Source organism: Canis lupus, chromosome 22 (genome assembly GCF_048164855.1).
Source record: "Canis lupus baileyi chromosome 22, mCanLup2.hap1, whole genome shotgun sequence".
Classification (NCBI taxonomy): domain Eukaryota; kingdom Metazoa; phylum Chordata; class Mammalia; order Carnivora; family Canidae; genus Canis; species Canis lupus.
In genome coordinates, this window is record NC_132859.1 from 49,232,673 (window position 1) to 49,260,044 (window position 27,372).

Below are 27,372 nucleotides of genomic sequence, written 5' to 3' on the forward strand. Positions count from 1 at the left end.
GAGAGGCAGAGACACAGGCAGAGGGAGAAGCAGGCTCCCCGCAGGGAACCCGACGTGGGACTCGATCCCGGGTCTCCAGGATCACACCTCGGGCTGCAGACGGCGCTAAACCGCTGCGCCACCAGGGCTGCCCTACATTCTGCTTCTGTTGGGTAAAGTGTTTGCCATTAGAAATAAAGGTCATAAAATGTATATTATATTCTATGTGCTTATTTGCAGTAAATATTGAAGAAAATTATTCACAGAGTAAGAGAGTAAACAGAGCTACATATAAGATGCAAGAAATCAATGATTGGGGTGAAGAGAAATGCTAAAAAGATGGTAAAGAAAACAGAAGGTCTAGGAAGGAACTTCCCATGAAATAACTAACTTACGTTTTTGAACACATGGAAAATGTTACCCATGGATATGTTACAGAGATGTTGAAAATATGAACAGATAAACAACATAAAAAAAAAAAAACCCAGGCAAATGAAAAAAATGAAAGGCAAATTATTTATACCACAACAAAGCTTCTACAAGAAAGGAGGTAGCAATAAACCACATGGTGTAGGAGTGAATACTTCCACAGTCAAAAGGTAAATCTTTTGTATTGATTACCAATTGCTTTTCTAATTTATCTTCTAAACCTTAAGTTAAAACATACCTTCCGAACATCAGAACTTTTGGGTTCTGTTGTCCAAGTGATGACCCGAGACACTGCCAGGCGAGTTTCACTGGAATTTATAAAATCTCCTGGATCCATCTGTTTGGCCAGAGTTTCTATGTATTTAAGGATAGCAACCTTCACCTGCAGATGTAAGCACAATGAGAGACGACAATCAGTCACCGAGAGATACAGATGATACTTCAGAAATAATTATTCTTTCGACCAATACAAAATGAAACAAATTAACAAAAAAGAAATTATATAACCACTTACATACCTGAGATACAAACACATGGTAATGTGGATTTTTGTTTTTCACATAATAGCAGAACTTTTAAGTCCCAGGTGTTTTATTCCCTGTGTCTAAACAAGTGCAGAAGACTCTTTTGACAAGATTAGACCCTTCTTGAGTCGGCCTTCAAAGCTTATAGCTGACTCTTGTCTACATTTCCCTGGGAGCCAGTCTTTATAAATTAAGTGTAATTTGGCTTTTGGGGAAATGAACCAAAGTATCCTGGAAATAAAGTATCCTAAACTAAGTAAGTAATCAAGGTGGGCAATACAGGTTTTTCTCCAAACATACAGTGACATTCACCCAATGAGATCATGTTCCTTAATAGGTCCATCAATTGCTAGAAATACCTTTCAATAGAGGTGTCACAAAGAAGTTTTACAAAAGTACCACTGAAGAAAATACACATATTTGTAATTCCTGATGTTTGGGTGCATGGTAGGTAGGTGTGTGGTCGAATGCAGGCTTCACCATCAGCAGAAGGTTGGTCAAAGCACACATTGCTTCTTCCTTCTATTCAGTCTTTTTCATCCTTAGCATAAGCCACTATTAAATTATCTCCTTTCTCTCAGGTATGTTGGGACAGAAAAGCAGGTTGAAAACCTTTAATGGTCATATCTTCTAACATTCTAGGGTTTCTAAATAATGATTCTAAAGGACTCTGTTTAGAAATGGCACCTGGCATAGTGCACAGTCCTTGGATATGGCAGATGTTGAACGCGTATTAAATACTGATTTGCTGACTTGGGAAAGTTTACATGTATGAGTAAAACAGCAACTCTGAAAACTATTGCCAAAGCTTAAGGTAACAATGATCTTTCTGCCCTTGTTATTGATCTTAACATGCTACTTGTCTCATTCAACCCCAATAAGGTCTTTGGGAAGTACTGTGCCAAGTTTAAAGGCAGTGAAGTGTTAAAATAAGGTTCTGACTCTTGTACATTTCCCCCTTCAGACTCCAGTTTATAAAAGAAAAAGGGGGTGCCTGGGTGGTTTAGTTGGTTAACCATTTGACTCTTGACTTTGGTTCAACTCATGAGGTTATGGGATCAAGCTCTGTGCTCAACAGGAAGTCGGCTTCTCTTCCCCTTTCCCTCTCCCCCCTCTGTTATGCATGTTCTTTCTCTCTAAAATAAATCTTTAAAAAGATTTTTAAAAGAAAAAAGTGATCAGATTACATTCATTTCAAAATGAATAAATTTTAAGAACTATAACTTTAAGAGACATATTGGAAAAAATGGAGTTAACCTATCAGCCATCTCAGGTAAAATGTACAGTGGAGAGGGAAAGAGACTTACGGTTAATTTTATGGTAGCAGGCCCAATAAATTACAGCAACATCTCATATTCTGGATTCTTGAAGCCATGTCACCTTCTATGAAATGTGGATAACTAACTGAAAGGTGACTATAGTAAATCAAAGAATGAACATCAATGTAGTTTGTTTTCAATTTACCACCACCGTCAATAGTTGAATATAATTATTTGTGCTATGTGAGATTCAACTAGTGCAGTGTCTTGGCAATTTATAGAGGTGTGTAAAGTTTTAAAGGGTTTCAACAGGATAGGTGTGTTTATTATACCACTAGGCAAAATAACCACAATACACATGTAATAATCATTTGAAAGTTTAGATTTAAGTAGGCTATTTCGTAAGTTGACATACCATCCATAATTTTAGTAACACAAACATGCATTCTTCTTCAGAGAAGGAAAAATTATCCCACTAAAATGTGCATTAACTTTACAGCATATCTGTGAAACCCAGAAAAAGAGGTCACCAAAATTATTTTTTAAAATATTACTCAAAATCACTCTGTATTGCCATTTGCACCATTTTATTGCTTCTTGTCTGACATTTAACCACATGACTGTGAGAAATAAAATTTCATATAAAATTTTCTCCTTTATCTAAAAGATCCATCATTCTTTTAGTAAAGAATTTTATAGATCTCAAGTTGTGTCTTTCTATAACCTGTTCAGGTCTTGTCTTTTCTTTTCTTTCTTTTCTTTTCTTTTTTTTTCCCTTTTCTTCTTTCTTTTTTTTTCTTTTCTTTCTTTTCTTTTCTTTCTTTCTTTCTTTCTTTCTTTCTTTCTTTCTTTCTTTCTTTCTTTCTTTCTTTCTTTCTTTTCTTTCTTTCTTTCTTTCTTTCTTTCTTCTTCCTTCCTTCCTTCCTTCCTTCCTTCCTTCCTTCCTTCCTTCCTTCCTTCCTTCCTTCCTTCCTTCCTTCCTTCCTTCCTTCCTTCCTCCTATTTATTTATTTATCCATTCATTCATGAGAGACATAGACAGAGGCAGAGACACAGGCGGAGAGAGAAGCAGGCTCCATGCGGGGAGCCCGACGCGGAACTCGATCCCGGAACCCCGGGGATCACGCCCTGAGCCAAAGGGAGACGCTCAACTGCTGAGCCACCCAGGCGTCCCCTGTTCAAGTTTTTAATCTTAATCTGCCACCCATCTAAAGTTACTTTTATTTTTGGGCACAGGTACGACTCCAATTTAACTTTTCCTTGTTATCTTAAAATATCAATTTAGAATTGAAGAGTGGTTTTTCCCTACAGCTTTGCCTGCTTTGCCTGCATGTGTTTATATAATACATAATGCATGTATATAAAAAATAGTCTGTAAATCCAGTCTCCATTTTCTAATAGGGAAGCTAACTTTATTTTAAAATTTTTTTAATTTAAATTTAATTAATTAACATATAATGTATTACTAAGTTTCAGAGGTAGAGGTCAGGGATTCATCAGCCAGGAAAGCTAATTTTAATTTGTTTGTTTCCCATAGTCTTTTTCTTTAGGCACCCAGCAACTTTATTCTCTCCCTGAACTTCTCTATTTCTTAAGCTAATGGTTTAGAGACCTCCCTTTCCACTGGCCCATGAAATATCTCTATGTACATTTTCAACAGCACTTGAATACCTACCTAAACTAGGTACCCCTAGTACCTAAATCATAACCCTTGTTACAATTTATCATGCACTATAATAATGATAAAAAGATTGTAAATTATATATTCTTAGGAATGCCTTGCACAATGGCTAAGACAATGAATTCAAAACATATTTATCAATAAAGTAAATGATTCTCTTTCTGTAGGTCACATTTTAAAATCAAAATAGGTGGAATCCCTTTCACAAAGCAGGTCTGAGAAATTAACATTATGTTGAGCGTCAGGTAACTCTGGGAAGAAACATAACTGTGATTTTTAAGGCAAAATCATATTCAGAAATTTAAAGGAAAATTGATCATGGGCAATAATGCTTATAGAAATTTATTTCGTGCAGAAGAGAGCAGAAAAATATAAGGCTTGTAAATGCACATATGCTTGTTATTTCCCTGACTTTAATCTCATTTAATAAAACTCACTAAGAAAACATCTGTAGTAAAGAATTCAGAGGATTTTGCATTAAATTATTTTTTCTTTTATGTTAAACTTAATAATTATTTTAAGTCACAAATTGGAATTCACCTCATTTTCATATAAATTAACTAGAAAATGTGTGCTAATAATTGAGAAAGTTAATCCTGATTCTAAATTTTATGCACACATTAGAAATACCACATTGCAAAAAGAAAAGTTACTCTTTCAGTTAAGGAGAACTGGAGAATAGTAGGGAGATTAAACTTAAAAATTTTTATTTACTAAAATAAATATATAGGCAAAACTGACATTTTGCCCAAAATACCTACTGAAACTTCTAAACTAAAAAAATAAGCATTGGGAAATCACAAACATAAAATTAGATAAGACTTCCAAGTCTGCATTACCAGCTTAGAGTTAGATGGCCATAATTGTGCTGCCTTCTAAATGGAAATCCCCAGTAAGCTTCTTCAAGAGACAGTCTGGCATTTGAGTAACATTTGAAATAAATCTGTGCATGCTTAAAGGGCTTACAGAGGTTAGTAGTTGAAATCAGATGCATACAAACATTCTCTGAAACACGGCAGAATTTTTAAAGAGAGTTAAGAAAAGAAATAATGCAGATTAAAACAAAAACAAAAAAACCTTGGAGCTCCAAAAAGAGTGAAGCTGGTCCCGAAGTGCTGGCTTGACTGTCTGAAAGTTTATAAAAACAAAATCCACTGATGGAACAGCTGCTCATTGGACAGAAATACAAATATCAATATAACTTTATTAATAAAATACTTCAATTCCTTACAATGTCTTTGAAAAACTTTAATTTTTTACCTTCAAGCTTGGTGTTTGGGTCTGATCAACAGTAAATCTCATTAGAATATTAAACTGAAGATCATTTGGAAAAGATTCTCTGAAATAAGCAAAGAATAAAGCAAAACAAAAATTAATCAGCAAGTAAACATTTACCAAACTAAACAGAAAATTATGCTTAATACCAAAACGTGTCATTCAAAGAGCATGTATGAAGTAGCAACTGTAAGTGGTATAGTTTATGTAGTACCGTACACCAATTATTCCCAGAACAATGTGAACATTTGAATCTATATCCTTTTGGGGGTTAAAAAGCAACAAGATAATAAATAATGCTGTGTCTTGCCTCAACTCTGGATTTAATCAGAAAAAAAAAAGTTGTGGGGTGCTTGAGTGGCTCAGTCGGTTAAGGGTCCGACTCTTGATTTAAGCTCAGGTCATGATCTCAGGGTCATGAGATGGAGTCCCACACTGGGCTCTGTCCTTAGCAGGGAGTCTGCTTGAGATTCTCTCTCTGCCTCTCCCTCTGCTTGCACACTCTCTAAAATAAATGAATAAAAACATCTTAAAAAGAAAAAGAAAAAAATGAACTAATAATGTTTATAGAGATATTTCCCCAGACCTAATATCTGAATTCTAGACTCACCTCAACCTAGTAAATGGGTATTGAAATAAATCACCTCAACAATCTATACAAGAGAGTAGAAATATAACATTGGTTCAAACTCTTCTGAAAAAAGATTCTGAATATTTAAGTGCATAATAAAACATTCTTTTCAAATTTAGGAAATATTTTTTATGTTTACATTAGATTGAATAAGATCTTCAACTCTGCTTTCAATCTAATTAAGATAAAATATCATCTTTGAATTATTCAACCAATGTACATGACGGTTTTAGAAAATAAAGGCAGTGTTTGATTTATGGGCCAATGTCGCATTAGCTATACCCATGTGAATGGGCATCATTAGCAATTTTCAAATGAATATGTGGCTCTAAATGGATCAAAAGGACTCAGAAATCTAAACACAGAAACCAAACATTCCTGATGACTACTGGATAAACTTGAAATATATGAAGAAAATATTACCTTGTAACATCAAGGGCTTTCTGAACTTTTGCCTGTACAGACCCAAGCAAATCAGCACCCATTTTTTTTAATAGTTGTGTTAGCAGTACAAACAACCAGTCCTGAAGGTCATCTTTGTGGACTTGTATAAAATCCACTAGAGTCTCCAAAAACATGCTGAATACCTAAAGTGGATAAATAGGGAAAGGGAGAGAAAAAGGAGGAAATATTGACCTTTATGATCAATTGAAAATCAAAATAGAAAGGGAATACAGGAATCAGAGGCACAGCGATTGGCAGCCAAGCGGAAAAACAATCTCTCTTGCTTTTCATTGGACTCTGTGATACAAGAGTACGTTTGAACTGTTATCCAACTTCTGCCGAAGTTCAACAATTAGCTATTCCATGCAGCATCACTTGGTAAAGAAACTTTGGCCATAATGACTGCCACACCTAATGCTGTCAATGATGCCATAGCTTAAAATCCAGTTAAACTGAAATCTAGGGCAAGGAATTACCTATTGATAGCCTCACCAGCTCTTAGCTCTTTGGAAGAGTGGCACTCAGGTAATGACTTTGCTGACAGTTACCTTAAAGTATAACAACATTCTGACATACTGGGCTAATTAGAGACTCTTAGATATCTCAATCTGTCAGATGTCACAAAGTGGTATGAGATACATTATTTATTAAAACTGCCCCAAATGTAATTTTAAATGATCTGGGATAACTATAACTGTACCTAAAATAAATTCAGGATACAAATCTACATCTTAATTTTAGTGATTTCTAAAAAATTATAGATGGCTATTAGTTTCTATTTTTCTATTTTTTTTAAATATTTTTATTTATTCATGAGACACAGAGAGAGAGAGAGGCAGAGACATAGACAGAGGGAAAAGCAGGCTCCCTGTGGGGAGCCCGATGCAGGACTTGATCCCAGGACCCTGGGATCAGGACCCGAGTCAAAGGCAGCTGCTCAACCACTAAGCCACCCAGGCACCCCAGTCTCCATTTCTTTTGATGGGTTTTTTACTTGGCTGCAATATTAATCAAGTAGTTTGAAAAGTTTTATGAGATAAAAAATTTTAAGGAAAGGAAAGCTAATATTCTTAAGTAATGCATTTCATTAAGATACTCATGAAAAATGACCAACATTAAGGTTCTATCTCTATAAGAAATTCAATTCATACTGCAGAATTTATTTCTAGGTAAAGAAGAAAAAAATTGTAGGACCAATGTCAGCTATCATAAGACAATGTATAATCACAACAGACTATAAAAACTATGGTTTAAAAAAGCTAATAACCTCAAAACTTTGCTAATTTGAGGAGTAATGAGTTTTGTTCTCAATATATTCCTTATTCTTGAATTTCCTTTATGCAATTATACATGCACTCCCATTTTTTCTCTTAACTTAGGAATGAAGGATTTTCCTGATTAGAATTATAACTAAGGTTTAATATTTGAATCTGAGTTAGAAAAAAATAAACTCTAGCTATTTTCTCAAGACGCACTCTAAGTGTAAAAGCAGAAACTATGACTATCTTAAATTTCCTAATATTCTCTGATTCCCAGGCAGTATCTTTTCAACACTGCTCTTATTCACAATGAAGAGTCATTAACTTCCATCCCACTTTCCCAACCATACCTAAAAACCTAGCTTCTCTTAAATTTAAAAGTCGGCCCACTGTCTCAATTAAATGGCCTCTGGCCATCTCCTCTGGGTCTAGAATACTGTTGAGGAACTCCACTAAACCTACTTTAGGGCAAATGCATGTATCTAATTTAGTACTGACTCTTATTGGTTGGCCCCTGGCAAATCTGCCGGGTAGTGTGTTGGACTCAGTTAGTACTTGCCTAGAAAGCTGATTCTTAAAATATTTAGGAATTTTGTAAGCTAGCTGATAGCTTGAAATCAGCAATGGCACAAGTGTTTACACCTAAGGAATTATAGCAAACACTACACATCAGGGCTTTCTGCCCATCCCACAAACCTAGTTTGCCAGGCACCACACTCAAATTCTTTAACTTTTAATCTTGCTTTAACTCTTGTCTCTTCTCTTGAAGATTCCAACTTTAAGCTTTCACTATAGCAAAATCAATATTACAATTCCCAAGTCAACTCTCCCATTTTATCTGGTTCTCAGGAAACTGAGAACCAGAAAATTATGTGACTTGTCCAAGGTTTCCATAGTGAAAGGTTGGGTCATGACTTAAAGCTAAGTTAGTTCGTTTTCAGCTGTGTTCCATCCACTCCATTATGAGATAACTTCATCTACTTCATTGTCATTCCACATAAATTCTCCACTGACTTTCCCCCTACTTTCATTTCCTCCATAGACATCCTTCTGGTAATTGTTTTTACATGGGAGAGCCAATTTTATCCCGGTTAAGACTCATCTTTCTATTCTGGATTCTTGCTCTCCATATGGTCTCCACTACTATCTTTATTTTTATATTCTCAATCTCAATCCTTTGCGTATAGCTACAAAAGATAACATCTTAAGAATTTATCCTTGTGTTTCCTTCCCACCAATTATCTCCTAATCACAAAAAGTAGTAGCTTTTTCATTAGTTTGGGATGCTTAGTCATTCTGTAGCTTGCCACTGCTTTCCCATTATTATTTCTTTTCTTTCTTTCATTTCTGTTGTCAGGGATTTTCCTTCTGCATTCTAAATGTGCAGTGATGGAGAGCCAGTCTTCGTGATTTGCTTTTCATCAAAAGTGTGACCTTAACAGGCCCCCTCTGCTCTAGACTACAAAGCCTCATAACCTCTAAAATAGCTTTTGGCCTTTCCCAAATCTGTTCATTATACTGTCACTATAGGCACCAGGTCTTTCTGACCTCAAGTCTGGATTTCTGGAAGAAGCCAGGTAAGTACATATTCTAGGTAAGTACATATTCTAGGCTTTGTAGGCCATACAATGTCTGTCACAACTACTCTGCCACTGTAGCACAGCCAAAGACAGTATGCCAAGAAGTGAGCACAGCTGCATTCCAATCTAACTTTATTTACAGAACAGGTAGCAGGTCAACTCATGCTTCTTTCTTACCATCAAACTGTGATATCATTCTTCTGAGAGAAACAAAATCCTCCATCGTCTATAGAATAGTCTACAAAATAATGTCTCAAATACTTAGACAATGTTCTAACTCTCCAAACTGACCTTGGACTATCTGGCAACATAAAGTCTTTGTCCCTGAGCACATCTCACCACACTCCTGGTTTTTTACCATACTCCTCTATTTACACACAGCATGTTTCTCACTACAAAGTTTACCACTCATGTCCCAGTCAGAAAGCTTCTTACACCACTTAGAATTTGGCCCCTTGGAACTGTTGTGGGACTTACTTACCAGTGCTATTTAACTTTTTCTGTATTTTTATTATCTTCCCATTTGGAACATATAACATTTGAGAATAAAGCCTCTATTTTTTACATAGTCTTGCATTACCAGTTAGAGCCAAGCTCAAAGTTTATCAGAAGCTGAAGACTGAACAAAAAGCTGCTCAAGGGATCCCTGGGTGGTGCAGTGGTTTGGTGCCTGCCTTTGGCCCAGGGCGCGATCCTGGAGACCCGGGATCGAATCCCACATCGGGCTTCTGGTGCATGGAGCCTGCTTCTCCTTCTGCCTGTGTCTCTGCCTCTCTCTCTCTCTCTCTCTGTGACTATCATAAATAAATAAAAATTAAAAAAAAAAAAGCTCAATTAATGTGCGGAAAAAGTTCCTTAAAGAGTAAGGATTTCTCTTACATGGAGAGTTACCCTGTAATTGGTAGCCAGCCCTTTTTTTCTCAATGGCAAGGGAAGATATAAGATCTCCCCTTCAACCCAGCCAAGATTAACTTCTTTCTCTCTCCTATAAACTTTCTGACATCTCCCATTTCTCTGGACTCATGCCAGTCATTTCCAGGAGGCCCTTTCTTTTCATGCTGACATATCCAAAGTTTATGTTCCTGACAAGATCTGAACTGCTATTTTCTTTAAGAAGATTTCTGATTCTCCTAAATAGAAATTTCTCTTGATTATATATGAGTACAGATGAAAGAAATGTAGACATGTTATTTATAGTATTCCACATAGAGAATTCTATTATTTTCATAATATTTAAATCCTATCAATAGTACTTACTGATAATATACATGCCTATATATATCTATCCAAAACATATATTGAGAATTTCACATAAAATTTTTTACTTGAGGGCAGCCCAAGTGGCTAAGCGGTTTAGCGCCACCTTTGGCCCAGGGCGTGATCCTGGGGTCCTGGGACCGAGTCTCGCATTGGGCTCCCTGCATGGAGCTTGCTTCTCCCTCTGCCTGTGTCTCTGCCTCTCTGTGTCTCTCATATATAAATAAATAAAATCTTTAAAAAAATTTTTTTTTCTTACTTGACACTCTATCACAGGTTCACTGATGTTAGATGTTGATATCCTCCCATTTCCTTACCTAAAATTAACAGAGAAAGTGGAATGTAGATATGCTAATATTAGAGCTAAAAACTTGATTTCAGAAAAGAAATTTGAGAGCCACTGCTCCATAAACTGTTTTCTTTGCTTTCATGGAATGAAATTTATAGAATATTAGAAAGTACATATGGGAGGATTAGGGCTAAAGATTTTTTTAGTAATTGTGGAAATTGGGAATTATTTCTAATAATTCAATAGAACCAACCTTCAATGGAATCAGTTTATAATTCCACATATCTCACAGGTGTAATTTATTGGAAAACAATGGTAACATTTGAGCTATTACAGTTGAGGCAGTCTTTTCTCAATCTCACTTCTATCTTAGGTGTGCCAGTCATCAAATAGAAAACAGAAGAACATCATCAAATTAGATTAATTAGTAGATTAAAAAGCACATCTCCAAACAGAATGACAGTTTGCATGATTGCAAATAGCATTTCGTGGATTGCAAAGGGTCCGACACTGCATGAACTCTTCGGGAGAGAAAACAGAGAAAAAGGGTTAATTTCACAGTCATGCAGTAAAGTTAGGTTTCCAACAAATATTGAACCAACTTACTCTCTATTGAGAGTTCCAACACAGGGGACAGCATGCAAAAGGAAAAAAAGAAAAAAAAGAAAAACACACAAATTAGTCGCCATCAATGCAAAGTTCCTGTATGGAAGAAAAACACTTAGAAAATAAAAGTGACAAATGTTTTTCAAAGTTTTATGGTAAACTCAAAATAGCTTTTAAAATAAGTATTAAATGAATAGTATGAGAGAAGAGCATGGGATTTTCTTGTGTTTTTCCCTCACCTCCTTGCCAAAGAAATTTAAAAACAAAACCCAGAAAACCAACTTCTTTTCCAGACCTCTAATATCCTGAGGCTCAACTTCTAGAAAGAATCTATAACTAACAGACACCTGCCCCCATTTCTGAACAGTGCCAACATTTACTTCTAAAGTACAGCATCTAGTTTTTTTCCCCCCTCTTCAGAAACAATACATTCACAAGTTAAGTGATATCTGTGAAGGTTTAGAACAACTACAGTTGTTTGGAAAGAAAAACTAGCTATTTATACCACAACGTTGAATTTTCCCAACATAAGATATGCAGGACTGCAGGCAGCTCTGCTGTCTAGAACACTCTTTGGGAGACCAGATGAGATGTGACCTGGGCACTCAACAACTGTGTCCTATATTAGTTGCTATAGGTTAAATTCCTACCCTAGCTCTTCAAGGTTCAATGGTATGACTTCAAGACATAGGACGTATACAGATCAGAAAACGCCAATTCAAAGCATGCATCTCAGGGAAGGTGGCTCTTTTCAAACAGTTACTTTAGAGGCAAACATCAGAACACATAAGGTAACTTCTGGCATCTGACACTTCTTACATTTAAGGGAAAAAAAATGATTCTAGAACAGTCAAAATAAAAATCTTCCCTGAACTCCTTAATTCTTCAAACTCATTTAAATTTAGTTTTCAAAAACTTATGTAATGCTTGGTATATTCTTGGGGCTTTACAAATATTAACTCATTTAATCATCCTCACAACCTTACGAGGTGGGTATTACTATTAACTCTATCTTACAGATTAGGAAACTAAGGCACACACTGCTAATAAGTGTTGGAGGTAGATTTTGAACCCAAGTAATCTAGCTCTACTATCCATACTTGTTAGAACTGTGTTGTATTGTCTCTCGAGAAAAATATTAACAGGCATTAAATCAAACATTTGCAGCTTCTGTTCTAAATTATTGTCATACATATGTCATCATTCATCACTTATTTCCATACTGGTATCTGAAGTTAAAAAAGGTTATCAAGTTACAAGCATCAAATAATTTCAGCTTGTAAACTACATTTGCCAATCTTGTTCCAGGAAAAAAAATCCAGTATCTATTTCAGTGGTATTTAGAAAGAGCTCTTTCCTTACCCTTCCTTTTTTGGGTGTCTGCACTATATACTAGAGCTCGCCTGATACTCTAAAATATGTAAGAGGGGAACATTCTGTGGGCTGGAGAAGGAGATCCTTCATGAAAGTGGATGGGACTGCCCACACTGTTTGTCTAAGTATCTTGTTTCTGCTGAGGACAGTAGGTAGTCTCAATCATGTTGTGCATTAAGTGAGAATAACCTTCAGTTATCATGGCAACAGGCTATTATCCAGAAGGTGTTAACACAGAAACTGAAATATTGATTTCATGAGAAAAATCCACCTAACTAAGCTCATGGTATGAGACGTCTGTCTCCTCCTAAACACTATGGTCCATTCTAGGGGCAAGGCTTCGGACATTTTCTGCCCTGTGAGGTTTCAAGACATTTGAGGTTACTGATAAGTGACCACAATTCACTAGTAGTGGAGAGCTAACCCAAGCTTGAGGAAGACAAAGAAGTGTCCCTGATAGCACTTTTCAAGGCTATGAGAAAAGTGTATGGCTCCTTTGAGGACATGGACATACTTCAGGCTGGCGTGAGAGTGAGGAAGAAATGACAAGCAAAATGATAGGCTTTGTTTGGACATTATCTTGAGGGCAATGAGTAGTCACCACAGGGTTTTAAAAGCTGGTAAAGAAAATTACTCTTTTATAAAAAGATTGCTAAAGGATGCAGTGTAGAGGAGATGCAACAGGCAAAAGACCACTATGTGTTCAACTAGCAGTGAGAATGGAGAGATATTCACAAGGTAGAATCAATTAGGATTAAGTGAAGTTTCCAGAATGATGCCCAAAATCTTCACTTGAGCAGTAAGGGAATGGTGATTTCATCTGAAATAAAGCAACAGAGGAGGAAGAGTAGTTTTGAGGTTGATGATGACCAATAATGCAGGTGACTTAGAAAGTACGAGAGAAAAATATGGGCTGGAAGTACATTTTTGGGAGTCATTAGGTTACAGCAAGCAGTAACTTAAGCTTCAGATAAGGTATAGAATGGAAGAAGAGAGCCTAGGTCAAGAATCTATACAACACCAACACTTCGTAAAATACAAAGATAGGTGCTGTAAGAAGACAGAGTGTGAGGAAGACTGGATGAGACACAACAGGCACATTAACAACAGACACATCACGTTCTTTAAAGTGGCAGAAAAAGATACATCAAATCACTGACAACAAAGTTGAAAAACAAAAAGGAATGTCAACCAGCAAAATGTAACTTATGAGAAATTCATGGAGGCCAAGCAGATGAGACCATATTAGCAAAAAATGATGCCCAATAGAATAGTGTGGCCAACAACAGCTTCAAGCTTCCCTCCATTTCAATAAGAGGGAAAGTAGAAAGAATGGGTTTCTACTGTTAAGATGGCTGGTTTGGAGGCAGGAAATGGGAGTTTTTGCTTGATGGCTTCTATCTTCTGGGTAAGCTAAGAAGGCAGGACATACACTTGGGGCATAATGAAGGTTGGGAGGTGAATAGGCTGCAGTTTTGAGGAGAGAAACTATTTGACATGGTCTCCTTGAAGAACAGAGGAGATAAATGAGAGGAGGAGGATTACAAGGCAGCATTGAGCATTTAGACAAAAATCAGTAATGGAGAATGGCAGGAAAACACAGGAATACACAGGGCTGATTTCACCCAGGGGACTGTACATTGTTTCCCTTCAGGAATCCTAACCGTCAACCAGTGGCACGAGCTCCACCAGCAGAGGTTTTTGAACATGTTTCTATTGTAGTGTCAATAACCCAGAATTGAGCATAGAAAACAGGGATCAACAAACTATGGTCTGCAAGCTAAAAATGGTTTAAAAATTTTTTTAAGGGAATTTACAAAAAAATTAAAATTTCAATGTTCATAAATAAAGTTTTGTTGCAACCCAGCCATATTCATGTGTTTACATACTACTTATAGATGCCTTTGTGCTATAATGGCAGAGTAGTGGTGACAGAGATCATTATGGCCCACAAAGCTGCAAATACTTACACTCTGGCCCTTTACAGAAAAATGGTCTACTTCTGATAAAGAATAAGACTTTAGGGATCCCTGGGTGGCGCAGCGGTTTGGCGCCTGCCTTTGGCCCAGGGCGCGATCCTGGAGACCCGGGATCGAATCCCATGTCGGGCTCCCGGTGCGTGGAGCCTGTTTCTCCCTCTGCCTATGTCTCTGCCTCTCTCTCTCACTCTCTCTGTGTGACTATCATGAATAAATAAAAATTAAAAAAAAAAAAAAAGAATAAGACTTTATTTGGAAAGAAAGTAGAGTATTATAATCAGTTGCTTGATCCTGAAGATGGAGCTGTTGGTACTTTATAAAGATATATTTGAAAAATGGGAGGGATTTGCTATTTTAATATCAGGATATAATGCAAAAGCTCAAATTAAACCTGACATTTTAAACTCAGCACAGTATGGTGATGTATCCAGTTTATTCTTAATGAATTACATTATTGGAAGAGCCTCTGATGGACAATCACCAAAGGTCAAGCAAAAACAAATTAACAAAAATCCTCCCATTACAATGGTCTTCAATGAACTACCTAAAGAGCCAAAAACCTAATTAAACAAACAAAACCATATGGGTCAGTAAGAATTGTATATAGTTATGAAACCTGATGAAAAAAACCCAAAAAGTCACCTTTGTGAGAATTCTAGGGAGGACTGCAGATGGTTCTCCATGTCTATTAAGGGAAGACAAGTATAAATATTCAGTTCAGTTCCTTTCCCAACGTCAAACTCAGCTTTCCTATTGATCTCCAAGAGACTCTTTAAAAAGTGTTTCTCTTTATTACTGTATAAATTCTAACATCCAACTAAACTGTATTATTTTCCTAGCAGAAAGTAAACTGGGACTTCAAGAAATAATCCAGCCTCCATTTTATACCTTCCAGCAGAGAAGAATTATATCACTTATTAAAGATGTTTTAAAATTTTATTTTTTAAAGTTGTATAGATAATTACTGAAATATTGTTTGTAAAACAGGTCTATCCAGATTACAACTGTCTTGTCCTTTGGTTTATATTGGCACGAAAATATATCAACAGCTAATTTGTTCAGGATTTATAGACATTTTTGCATTAAAGCAAGCCTTACAGCTATAACTAGTGGTAGCAACATAAGCATAAAATAGTCACCTACACGTTCAGTTTGAAAGTCATAAACTTCATTTGTTTATTTATTTACTTTTAGGTAATTTGTAGGCCCAGTATGGGGGCTTGAAACTCATGACCCTGAGACCAAGAGTTGTACACTCCACTGACTGAGCCAGCCAGGCACCCCTGAAAGTTATAAACTTTAAACAAACTGCTTAACCAAGTGTTTTTTAATCTTTATCTTTAACAGAGTTTTGCATTCTTGGATAAAATAAATATACCTTCTAATAGAGGATAATCTTTGAAAACTTTTAAAGTAGAAGCAATTTATAATTTTTAGCTGGATTTTAGTTTATATCTAAAGTAGGATTTTATCTTTAAAGTAAGTGTTGCAAGTAAGTAAAATACTGAAAACAGAAAGAAATGAGGATGATATGTACAACAATAAAGTGAAGACAATAAAAAATAAGGTGAAATTCATTAATATTTTTCTATAATTTCCCTTCCACATCTCCCTCTCATTTAGGCTAGAAATTCTCATGCAGACAACTGGTAACCTAAAAAAAAGACAATAAAATTTCACCATTGTCAGACACGTTTCTGAAAACAGAGTAACCAAATACATTTTGCAACAGTACTATACTGCAAAGTGAAACAAAATTTCCCGGTTATGGATGCAGGTTATACCTAACTGCTTAAAAAATAAAGTATGTTTTAATCAACATTAAAAATTAAACAATGTTTTGAAAATTTTTATGGACTATTTCAATAGATAAAATCCTTTTTAATGTTACTACCAAACAATGGCTGCTTAAAAAATAAACAAATATTTTTATGTTATTTACTGGCAATTCTTTTCTACACAATTGCTCTTTTAAGATACGAATATATTTACATTAACACTGTAAAAGAAGAAAACAATAAAAAGTTCTCAAAAAGATATTTTTTCAATTTACCCAATTTTTTTCCTTTATAAACAGTAAAAAGTTTCTAGTGATACAAATACATTCAGTTTGATTCCTTCTATGAGTGGTGCTTGTTAGTATATCCCTCAGCTTATATATAGTCTCAGATAATCTCTCTTTGGAGAAGCTTAAATGGTTACCAGAGAGCAATTTCTAAATTATGTATGATATCAAACAATTTCAATTATGTTTGAAAAGATTATTACCATTCTGGGGCAATAATAAAACAAAAATGGCTTATAGTGCTTTTTTTTTTTTTTTTTGACAATCCACAAATGACATCTCATAGGAGTAAATAATCTTAAATACTAAAACATACCTTGCCATGAGGATCAGCAAACATTCTTGTGAAAATTTCACATAATCTTTTCAGCTCAACTCGACTGTCAAAATAATAAAGTAGCTTATTAATATATTTCTTTAAAAGATTATTTTTATTTGAGAGAGACAGAAAGAGCACAAGCAGGGGGAGGGGCAGAGGGAGAGGCAGACTCCTGAGTGGGGAGTCCAAGGGGCCATGTGGGGGCAGGGCTTGATCCCACAACCCTGAGATCATGACCTGAATCAAGGTCAGATGCTTAACCAACTAAGCCACACAGGTGCCTTGAAAGTAGCTTATTAATATCTTGCTATAGGAAGAATCCATTTAAAAGTAACCTTAGCTGTATTTAGGCTTCTTAAGAAAAAAATTCAGTTGCAACCCACATTATTTTAAAAGTTAAAAGTTATATAAAAAGAACTACAATTGTATTTCATTAATGTAGCATGACCAGGGAAACTGTACAAATGACATTCCCAGCACATGAATCTTACCCTTTAAATGCTAGGATGTTTTCATAAATTTGGTCACCTGAAGGCTAAAATCTTTCTATGCTATGGCTACCACCTTGCCACTGATAACGATATACTGAACCTAATATTAACCTAATCTTGATGGGGTTAAGAACAATATTATGATTTATTGCAATGATTCATGAAGTATGATATGCAAACATTAAAATATATTAGGCAGTGCCCAGATGAACATCTATTTTAAATTAAATAGTTTTACTACTTCATAAAGTAAATATATTGGTAACAACTCTAACCCTGATGTCAGGTATCAAGTCAGGAAGTAGCCCTCTAATTTTCCACTACACTCAAACTTTACGAATTATCTGAAACTAGGTTCTTAAAGTGGTTGACTAGAGATGTTTAAAATATTACACAGACAAAGACAATAAAGAATTTAGGGGGGAAAAGGAAGTAAAAGCCATTAGGAAAGGAAACCTAACCAAATCAAACTAAAAACCATAATAAAGTTCTGTTAAAAGAAATTCACTCCAATTCCATTTGGTATTACGCTAAGATTCACATACTATGTGAACACTAAGAATATACCTTCATGTTCAAATGAGCATAAATATTCTTTCCTCTCACTGAAAAATTTATCCAGAATGAATTTTAACAAACTGGCCAGCTTTAATCGTATGCACACTTTATTATTTCTAATTTTAAATATTAAGAACTTTTTTCATGAACTTGTATTTGTGGATAAAAAGCTTCCTTTTAAATAAAAATTTCTAGTACAGATAGTATGGATGGTCCTGAAGCTTGGGAAAATATTTTGATGCCATCTTTTGAATTTATCTTTTTTAATCATCTTTTGAATTTAAAACAAGTCTGTTCCCATACTAGTATCTCTAAGGGGTCATGAAAACAGGATCGAGTTGAAAGTGCTAACCTGACAGGACAATTATTTTAAGACAATGCAACTCACCTTAGTGTTCTCTGATTTTTTAATAAGTTCTGCAGACCCAGGAGGCCTTCTTTCCTTTCTGACCAGTTGGAACTAGCACATCTATTGAGGACCTCTGCCACATCTTCCGTCTGCCTCATATACGTAGGAATACTACCATTTCGAGAACTATATGAGCGTTCTGAGCAAGCACTAGATGCATCGCTGTTGGCGTCATCATCTGAATGCATTCCGTAGGATTCATATCTTCTTCGGGCAGGTTTTTTCTGACATACATAAAGGCTCTCATTAGCAGTAGCCAAAAGAATACACTGGTATTTCACAATTTCTACTGACCGCAAAAGGACTGGTGTTTGTTTTAAAATCAGTACCAAGCATGCGGCTAATCACTGTAATAATAAAATTATTATCAATGTTGTATCAATCAATTGATAATTGATTTTATTATATTTAGTTTTGCTTCAGAAAACATGTTTTAGAAGTTAGTAGAAATATTTTTAAACTATGGGATATAGAAGAAACAAAACTATATGAGAGTACGGATATTAAAGTGGGAAGTGCTCAAATTATGTTTTTTTCCCTCTTCTTTTTCCTTTTCATGGAAACCAAGAACTACTAGAGTATAAATGAATAGAAACTACTGGAAATCTGAGTTGGTGAGAAGAGTATTACTTTTTTAAAGGATGAGAATGGATTAAACACTTTTTTTCCTGTATGATCTCAATTTTTTCCTGTCTACCTTCTCTTTTCTCTAATCTTCCTTTTACGTCTGCTACCACTTCTCTTGGCACACTTTCTTCCTTTGTACCCAACCCTATGTTTCCTAGAGAAGTGAAAAACAGACAAAAAATGAGGAGAACCTGTTTGGCTTACTATTATTTTTAGGAGGCAAGCTTCTTGAGGGCCCCCCAAGTTTTTCCCAATGTGTCTATTTCAATAAATGCAAGAAAGCCTATTTAGATTCCTTTGATTTCTTTACATCTGAAGCTTATTATTTAAATATAGGTAACTGCCAATTATACCTTGCATAACAAAAATTATGAGAGAGGGTAAATAGCTTATTTTGTGATTTCTTTGGAAGAACTGGAAATACATCTTTATGTAATCTAATATTTGATTTTAGGCTGATGAGCAGTGAAGACATTTCTATGAAACATGTTAATAAGTACAATAATTTAAAACCATTCCAGTGGCTACAAATTCTCCGAAGTCTAAAATCTAAAAACAAAAATCAACCTGAATTTAAGTCAAAATAGCTTTATAAAGACATTTCCATTACTAAATAAATGTCTTTCACTGATTTAGAGATACCAACTTAATTTAGAAAGTGCTAATGTGGTATTTCTTGTGTTCTCCAGAATCAGGTTTGTTTTTTTTTTCCGCCCAGAATCAGTTTTGTTATAGACATCAGTGTGACTGATAACATTTCATTTGTATGGAGTAGTCGAGCTGGAAGGACAAGAACCCCTACAGGACAGTTTGTTCAAGTGGCATTTCCCTATTGATAATCATATATACAGAAAAATGGATGTATTAAAGAATGAGATTCTTGAAACTAGTAAGCTACTTTCACTTGAGCTACTTTTACTTGAATATTTTCTAGAGACTATCATCTGTTAAATTGATGAAGCAAGAAAAAAAAGTTACAGTATCATAAGATGTCAGAAAACAGCAATGTCTATACCTTGGTCCGTATGTCTCCTAAGAGCTGAGAGCAGTAAATTTTTAAAGAGAAAATTGAAAATAATGAAGAACATTTTGCTAAACAGCACAATGAAGTAGGTATAAACAATGCCCAAAATCAGAAACATTAAATTTTTTTATAGATACATGAGAACTGCTTATCAGCAGATTAGATCTTTAATCTTGCCAATACCTGTAGTCCTGAGCTACAAAAATATTCCTGTAACCAGTTTTCCTAAAGAAACTCAAATTTTCTTTTCTTTTCTTTTCTTTTTTAAATAGGTTCCATGCCCAGTGTGGAGCCCAACACAGGGACTGAATTTACAACTCTTGAGATCAAGACCTGAGCTGAGGTCAAGAGTTGGATGCTGAACCAACTGAGCCACTAAGATGCCCCTCAAATTTTCTATTTCAATCCTTTTGTCATTTCCAAAGTTAACTTTGTTTCTGTGATTTTCCCAAGGTGCAAATTAAGCTTAATAGTTGGAGAGTTTTTTCCTAGAAATTAATAGTTATAATTGGAATATTTATGCTATGCAAATAATAGAAGTAGACAGAATCAAATTATTGGGATTCAACTTTTAGCCCTGGTGGTGGTCGTTAAATATTCCTTATATAATTCAAATACATCTTAACTTAGCATTTATTATAGTAGTTCAAGAATAACCCATTCACTTCATAAAATTTATGTGAGCATAATTTAACCGATAAATCTTCCATTTAAAAAGAAACTAGAAAACATGATTTGAGAAATAGTGATGAAAAGAGTAAATTAAAAGCATTTGACTGATGTCAGATCATCAGAACAAGAGGTGATCACTCTATCTCCATGCTCAAGAGAACAAAGTTCCTACTTAGTTGTATTATTTGTAAAAAAAATTAACCAAATGGCTGAGGTAAAGGGAAAAATTCAGTGCATATAGACTGCTAGAGCAGAACTACATATGTTATTACATTTATCATATTACAGCTGTGACCAATGACTTTTTCAAAACTTATTTTTCAAATATATACGGCATAAATTGTATCATATCAACACTGGTTAAGATGTGATATAAAGTCTTAAAAAACATAATGTATTTTTAATTTCAAAACAAAGATGAGGCTTTTTATAAGTTCTTTGTAAGAAAGTGAGTAAATGCTTCCCAAACATTGGATTAATATAATTTGAAAGAGAAAGTGTCATACTGAATTGACTTGGGAAATTGGCAAAAGCCAATTCCAGTCGCTGTTTAAATGACACTTCCTTCAAAATTTTAAGTGAGAAAAACAACAGTGATACATGTGCAGCACTCTTCTGACAAACTATCATGGATCTGGAGATAACGTTTTTAAACCTCACGATCTATTGTGTCAAGTATAAAGAGCCAGGAAGATATCTTAATTATCACATCTTGAAGTTATACTTTCTCTTAGCTCAGAAAACATAAGTAAGACTAAACAAAATCCTATCCCAGACTAAAACAGTCTCTAAATACTCAAAGTTAAGCAAGCTCTGAGATATATGCTTGTAGAATAAATATTTATGTACTAATATACCCTTATTCTCAGAGTACTGCAGTGCATAAAACACACCATCATATTTATGACCTCAGTATTTATTTTCTTGACATGCCATCAATTACTTTTGGCCTTGGCTTAAATTTCTGGCCAAGAAATATTTTATTTTATTTTTTTATTATTTTTTTTTCCAAGAAATATTCTAAAGATCAAGAATTGATTATACTGCTCTGCTTTTTACATTACCCACATGTGATCTTCCTAGATAATCCACAAGCATTTTCCCATGTCCTTTGCCACACTGGTGGGCTGGCTTACCCATACTTTAGTTTCATAATTGGAACATCTAATAATAAGGAAATGGAGAAGAGTACCAAGGCATCTGCTACAGCCTCCTCCACATCAGAACCTGTGTTCAGGACTCGCATGGCACTGACAGAAGATGACAGACGGCTTGACTGGCTGATCCCAAACCCAGGACCTAATTCATCAGAGGGAGGAAAACAGCTTTGAGAGAGTCATAAATATAACAGCATCACATTGGAAATTTTAAGATCCTTAAGGGGAGAAAAAAAAAAAAAAACCAATGGAGCAAAGCATTTTAAAAGCAATTCTGTATTTTCTGTGTACATTTGGTTTTTGGTTAAAAAACAAAAACAAAAACAAAAATGGTAAAGGCAATTAAAATTACTGACAAGTGTGTGGAAAATTAATTTAAAGAATAGTAGCTATGATACATTTATGACCAAAAGATAGAAGAAAGAATGGCTGGCTAAGGGCTTGTGAATCTATAGCCCTTGTGATTAATCCAGCTCTATCAATCAGGCAAATCTCATCCATACAGGTGAGCCACAGAGTAGTCCGAACAAAGATCAAACCTCAAACCAATAATGATTAGGGACCTCAATAAAGCCACACTAGTTTAACAAGGGAAAAAAACCTTCCAATTATTATTTCTTCTCCATCAAGACAGGTTGATTTCAGTCTATAACCAAGACATGTCATTTGATATTTGTTAAGCACCTACTGTGTGCCCAACATTCTGAGGTATGTAAAGACAAACTAGAGTTGGATTCTCCCCCTCAACTACTTTCTACACCATAATTTACAATTAAAACACTTCATCCACCATTTTGGTTTTTTTTTTTTTCCCCAAAACATGTACAAAGATGAAGTACATAATTGAGAACATAAAACAATTCCATGTTTAAAAATGACATAACTTAGATTACATACATACAAAAAATGTCATCTGCCAGTGAGGAAAAATGCCCAAATAAGGTAGTGTAAGGGGATAAAGTTACTTGGGAGAAAATTAAAAAAAATTACAAATGACTTATTATCCAACAAATTAAAAACATGAATATACAATTCAATGAAAACTGAAAAGGACAAAAATCTGAGATGAATGTACAGATGATAGTGAAAATGTACTCATCCTTCACCTGAGGCCCCGTATACATCGGGGGCGTAGAGGGCACCAGTAGATCTGGAATGGTGTCTGGAGGCTGGAATAACAGGACCATACAAACCTCATCTATTACCACAGAAACAAGGAATAGTGGCAGCACTATAGTCAGGCAAAGGAGAGTTAGTCAACACTGGTATTACTAGTAATAGTTAAGGATCAGAATACTGCCAGTAAGGCAACTGAACACTAGCACTGTAATATCATCCTTGACACACAAAAGATCTTACACCTAAGGGGACAGACATAAGCCCACAGGAGACAAAAAAAGCAAGTATTCAAATGGAAGGAAATGTCAAAAATACAAGCATGAAACAAAAAAATGAACATTGTAGTTAAAAAAAAAAAACCACTATGGTAATTAGTAATCAATAATAATCCTATCTCCTTTAACCTTGAACCCAATGAGGCAGGTATTACTATTCCATTTATAGGTGGGTAAATTCAAGCATAGAGAGAAGTTAATTAATGTGATCAAAGCCATAAATTAGTAAGTTAAACACCTAAGTATCTGTCCTCTTTCATGGTCTTTGCTCTTAAACAGTATATGTACCATCTTCACATTGTTCAAAAGATAATATATCTCATTTACATTAACCTAAACATTTTCTATAATGGTTCATAGAATGTAAGTAAGTTCTGCATTCAGTAAAAGGTTCTTTAAATATCAAAGAACATTTGAACACAAAAAAGGGAGCATTAATAATCTAATCAAGACCTAGAAATGTGACGTCTCCATTTATGACATGTCTCTCTGAATCTAATTTTAGAGTATCTCAAATTTTGTATCTTAAAATCCTGATTTTCCTAACACCACAAAGTCAGTTTTCTTCTTATATACCGAAACAAATAAGCTAGGAAAGACTCATTTTAATATTTAATGAAATAGATTACTCTTATTTAGATATATTAATTAGAACAGTTAAAATACTTTTATTACACGACCTTAATGAACGCAAAAAAAAGATCAAAAAGATTGAAAGGGTTAAACAGAAAGAATACTACACAAAAGGTTTAATTAATCCTGAAAGGTGACTGGTATTGTGAATAAAAATACTGATATATAGTTTTAATTTTACCTGGCAGAAATAAGTTTTGAAATGGTTGAGAGTAGAACCAATATGGAAATGCCTAATGAATGAAAATTTTAAAAAAAATTTTCTGGAACCAATCCAGGTAAGAGGTAAGAGGTACCACTCACATGCTTGTAATAACACAAGAGTATTTTTTGAAACCTGCCTCCAGAAATAAACATAAAGTAGGGTACAAGATCCAGAGAAGTTCGGCTTTGCTCAGCTCTGCTTTTTTTCTGATGCTTTAGAAAGAGCACTGTACTTGTGCTATTTCACAAGTACATTGGCCTTGTACAACAACTGAGGGCATGGCAAACTTTGGGGCTCATCTGCTGAATGGTGATAGTCAAGTCAGGTAAAAAAAGAATTCACCAAATAAACACATTAAGGATAGCAGGATGCAGGCAAACACAGCAAACAATGAGAGTGGAAAGGATAAGCCGATCTTCGAGAATGCTACCCCGCCCTTACCCCTGTGTAATAAACAGGGCTAATCTGCAACCTTTATTATGCAGTATCCATATATGAATAAAATGACTATAAAAATCAATTCTTCTAAAACTATATGATTAAAAGATATAATCTTCTTTAACTATAGTAGAATGTTTCATTAGAATCAGGAAAACAGCTTCCCTTAATAATAAAAATTTAAGTGATTTAAATTATCAAAAGGAGGCTTTGAGATGAATCTAGAAAATGAATGGCTAGCCACTATTTCTCTCTTTAAAAACAGGCATATTAACAATGTTTTTTAAGCGATTAATAGCTGATTATAAATTTCATTAATCTCTGACTACTGCACATGTTTAAAAGGTACAGAAAAACATTTTGGTCTCCTCTTGATATCTCTTTTTTTTTTTTTTTAAACAATTCAGCAGCATTATCATTACACAGATGCAGATATTATACCACTAAAAATACCTAAGACCCTTGCCACTAAAGTAGAAGAAAACTACTTCTAGGCAAGCAGTTAGAGCTTCAGGGGAAAGGTGGAGAAGCAGTAGTGGTGGCCTGGACGATGATTATAATGACCAAGCGTTCACTATGTGCCCACTGCGGGGGATTTGTTTCATGATTCTCTCATTATAGCTTCTTCACAAACAATCCTAACAAGTACGTACTATTATTATCCTAGTTTTATAGATGAGGAAACTCAGGTACAGAAGTTACAGGACCCAGGCCATCTGACCCTAGAACGTATGCTTTTAAACTACCACATACTCCACCTTCCTTCAATCCTTCAAGATGACATGCTTTATACAAATGTAGGATTTATTTCATTTTTAAAACACATATACATGGAGATATACCATGTACACCTACATGTATGTTTATGTGTATGCATATAGTCTATACATATATGAACTAAAATATTGTGTATGATTATTGTATATAAACTAAAAACATCTCTTGCAAAGTACTGAAAGGGAACTCTGGGACCTGGGACTGGAACAGGAACAACAACGGCTGAGGATATCCCTGTCGGTGTCGCTAGCTCAATGGGGTTTCCTAGGTCTATACAGGGCAGTCTAGTGATTTATTTGAACCAAATGGCCCAGGAACAAGAAACTAATCTCTAGATATTCTATACTAACATGTCTATTGGAGGAAATAATAACTCTAATAGACAATGAATAGAACTATGTTCTACTTAAATGTCACAAAGTCCAAGGAGAAATTCTCCAATTACTACATTTTATAGAATTAAAAGAAAAAAACTGGAAATAGTTTTAGGTATGTACACAAAGTCCAAGGAGAAATTCTCCAAGTACTACATTTTATAGAATTAAAAGAAAAAAACTGGAAATAGTTTTAGGTGTGTACATACTAGTTAAAAAGTTGAAGAAGCATGCAGAAATTCTAAAAATTTTCAATGTAAAAAACTCTGCCTCTGATTATTCTCAAATACTAAAAGTTTTAAACATTTAAGATTTTTACGATTTAGGTAACTATACTCCTATAGTCAAGGTTAGAATATAGCTTACATAATCAGGAACAGAGAGGTTTTACAGCAGTGACATGACACAAGCTAATATATGGGAAACAACTATTGAACTGTAAAATACTATAAAAATATTAATCTTCCCCATTTTAGTTAGTAGTTCATATGGCATTTTGCAGCACAGCACTCTTCCTAATAACCTAAGTTAAATATCTAAGTTGAAATGTTAGTATTTCTGCTGAAAAAAAAACTAACAGCACTTATTTTATCAAATGAAATAGCCCATACTTCACTTAGGGGTAAATATTTAAATGTTACCTTTAAATTGTATAGATTTATCTTTTAAGATAAATCTTGAATTCAATATTCTGTAGTTCAAATCTGTGTGATATTTACTTGATTATGGAGGCAATTTGTTTATACAAGATCTAACTTGCTCACTTAAAACAAGTAAATGTCAAAGGAATTTCCCAAACATGTAATTTCCTTCTGACTCTTTCTTCTATCAGGACCGGAAAGATGGGCTGTCAATGAAGAAAGCTAAACTCCAAGTCTGCTGAGGTTGTTATCAGATGCTGAGGGGAAAGAAATGCACCCAACACCTGCCCAAGTACTTACCAAGGGGCTGAAAAGAGCGAACAGGACTTGTATCCCTGCTGCTCTCCCGACTGGCTTCCCGGCTGCATCCTTGACTCACACTTGGTCGAGGAATACGACTACTTCGAGCTAAAACAAAGCAACAGCAGCACAGAAAGGGAGGAAACAAAAGACAGAATTTGAATTGTGATATGCTATTTTATTTTTCTTTTAAAGAAACTGATCAATCTTTCTAAGGTTGAGAAGAAATTACTTTTGATAAAGCATTACCAGGAATATAGTTAAATTTGAATACAGTCCTCTAATTTGTATGAGATTACAAGGGTAAAATGGTATTCTACAAACATAAAAAGGCTGCAAATAAAAGGATTAAAATATAAATGAATTATATTTTTCAGGTAAGATACCTAATTTATAATCTGTATCTCAATTTTCCTTGAATTGAGTTGTTTTCTTCTAGCTTCTAAGTGTCCAACTGATGTCTGTCATGCTACCCAATATCCCAGCCTGAAATATGAAAGAAGAAGTCCCAAGTCTCACAGAGAATACCTTACCCACTGACAGTCTAGATGGACTAGCCTCTCTGCTACAGCCCTGACTCCGAGGTATCTTGCTTCTCTTCGGTGCTGAGGCTGAATTAATCAAGACTCTTTGAACACCAGAGCTCACAGTGGAGAGGGCTGTTGTGGTCAGAACTCTTCCTGGAGACCCCGATCGGCTGCCAGCTGAACACCAAACATACA

General features: G+C 34.9%; 1 protein-coding gene across 45 annotated transcripts in view; it reads right to left on the reverse strand.

Moving 5' to 3' along the window:
- Positions 1 to 27,372, reverse strand: part of CLASP2 (cytoplasmic linker associated protein 2) — a 177,324-nt gene that overhangs the window by 34,474 nt on the left and 115,478 nt on the right. For 11 of the 45 annotated variants that reach the window (XM_072793516.1, XM_072793514.1, XM_072793515.1 and 8 more), the window contains 11 exons: positions 27,184 to 27,354; positions 26,651 to 26,758; positions 22,995 to 23,057; positions 21,924 to 22,030; positions 20,051 to 20,074; positions 18,388 to 18,632; positions 16,948 to 17,011; positions 6,202 to 6,365; positions 5,133 to 5,211; positions 4,950 to 5,000; positions 647 to 790 (listed from right to left, as the gene is read on the reverse strand). In XM_072793516.1, the coding sequence (XP_072649617.1) occupies positions 647 to 790; positions 4,950 to 5,000; positions 5,133 to 5,211; positions 6,202 to 6,365; positions 16,948 to 17,011; positions 18,388 to 18,632; positions 20,051 to 20,074; positions 21,924 to 22,030; positions 22,995 to 23,057; positions 26,651 to 26,758; positions 27,184 to 27,354 (1,220 nt within the window). The remainder of the gene's footprint in view (positions 1 to 646; positions 791 to 4,949; positions 5,001 to 5,132; positions 5,212 to 6,201; positions 6,366 to 16,947; positions 17,012 to 18,387; positions 18,633 to 20,050; positions 20,075 to 21,923; positions 22,031 to 22,994; positions 23,058 to 26,650; positions 26,759 to 27,183; positions 27,355 to 27,372) is intronic. The other 34 variants (XM_072793527.1, XM_072793555.1, XM_072793531.1 and 31 more) reach the window with 7 other exon arrangements.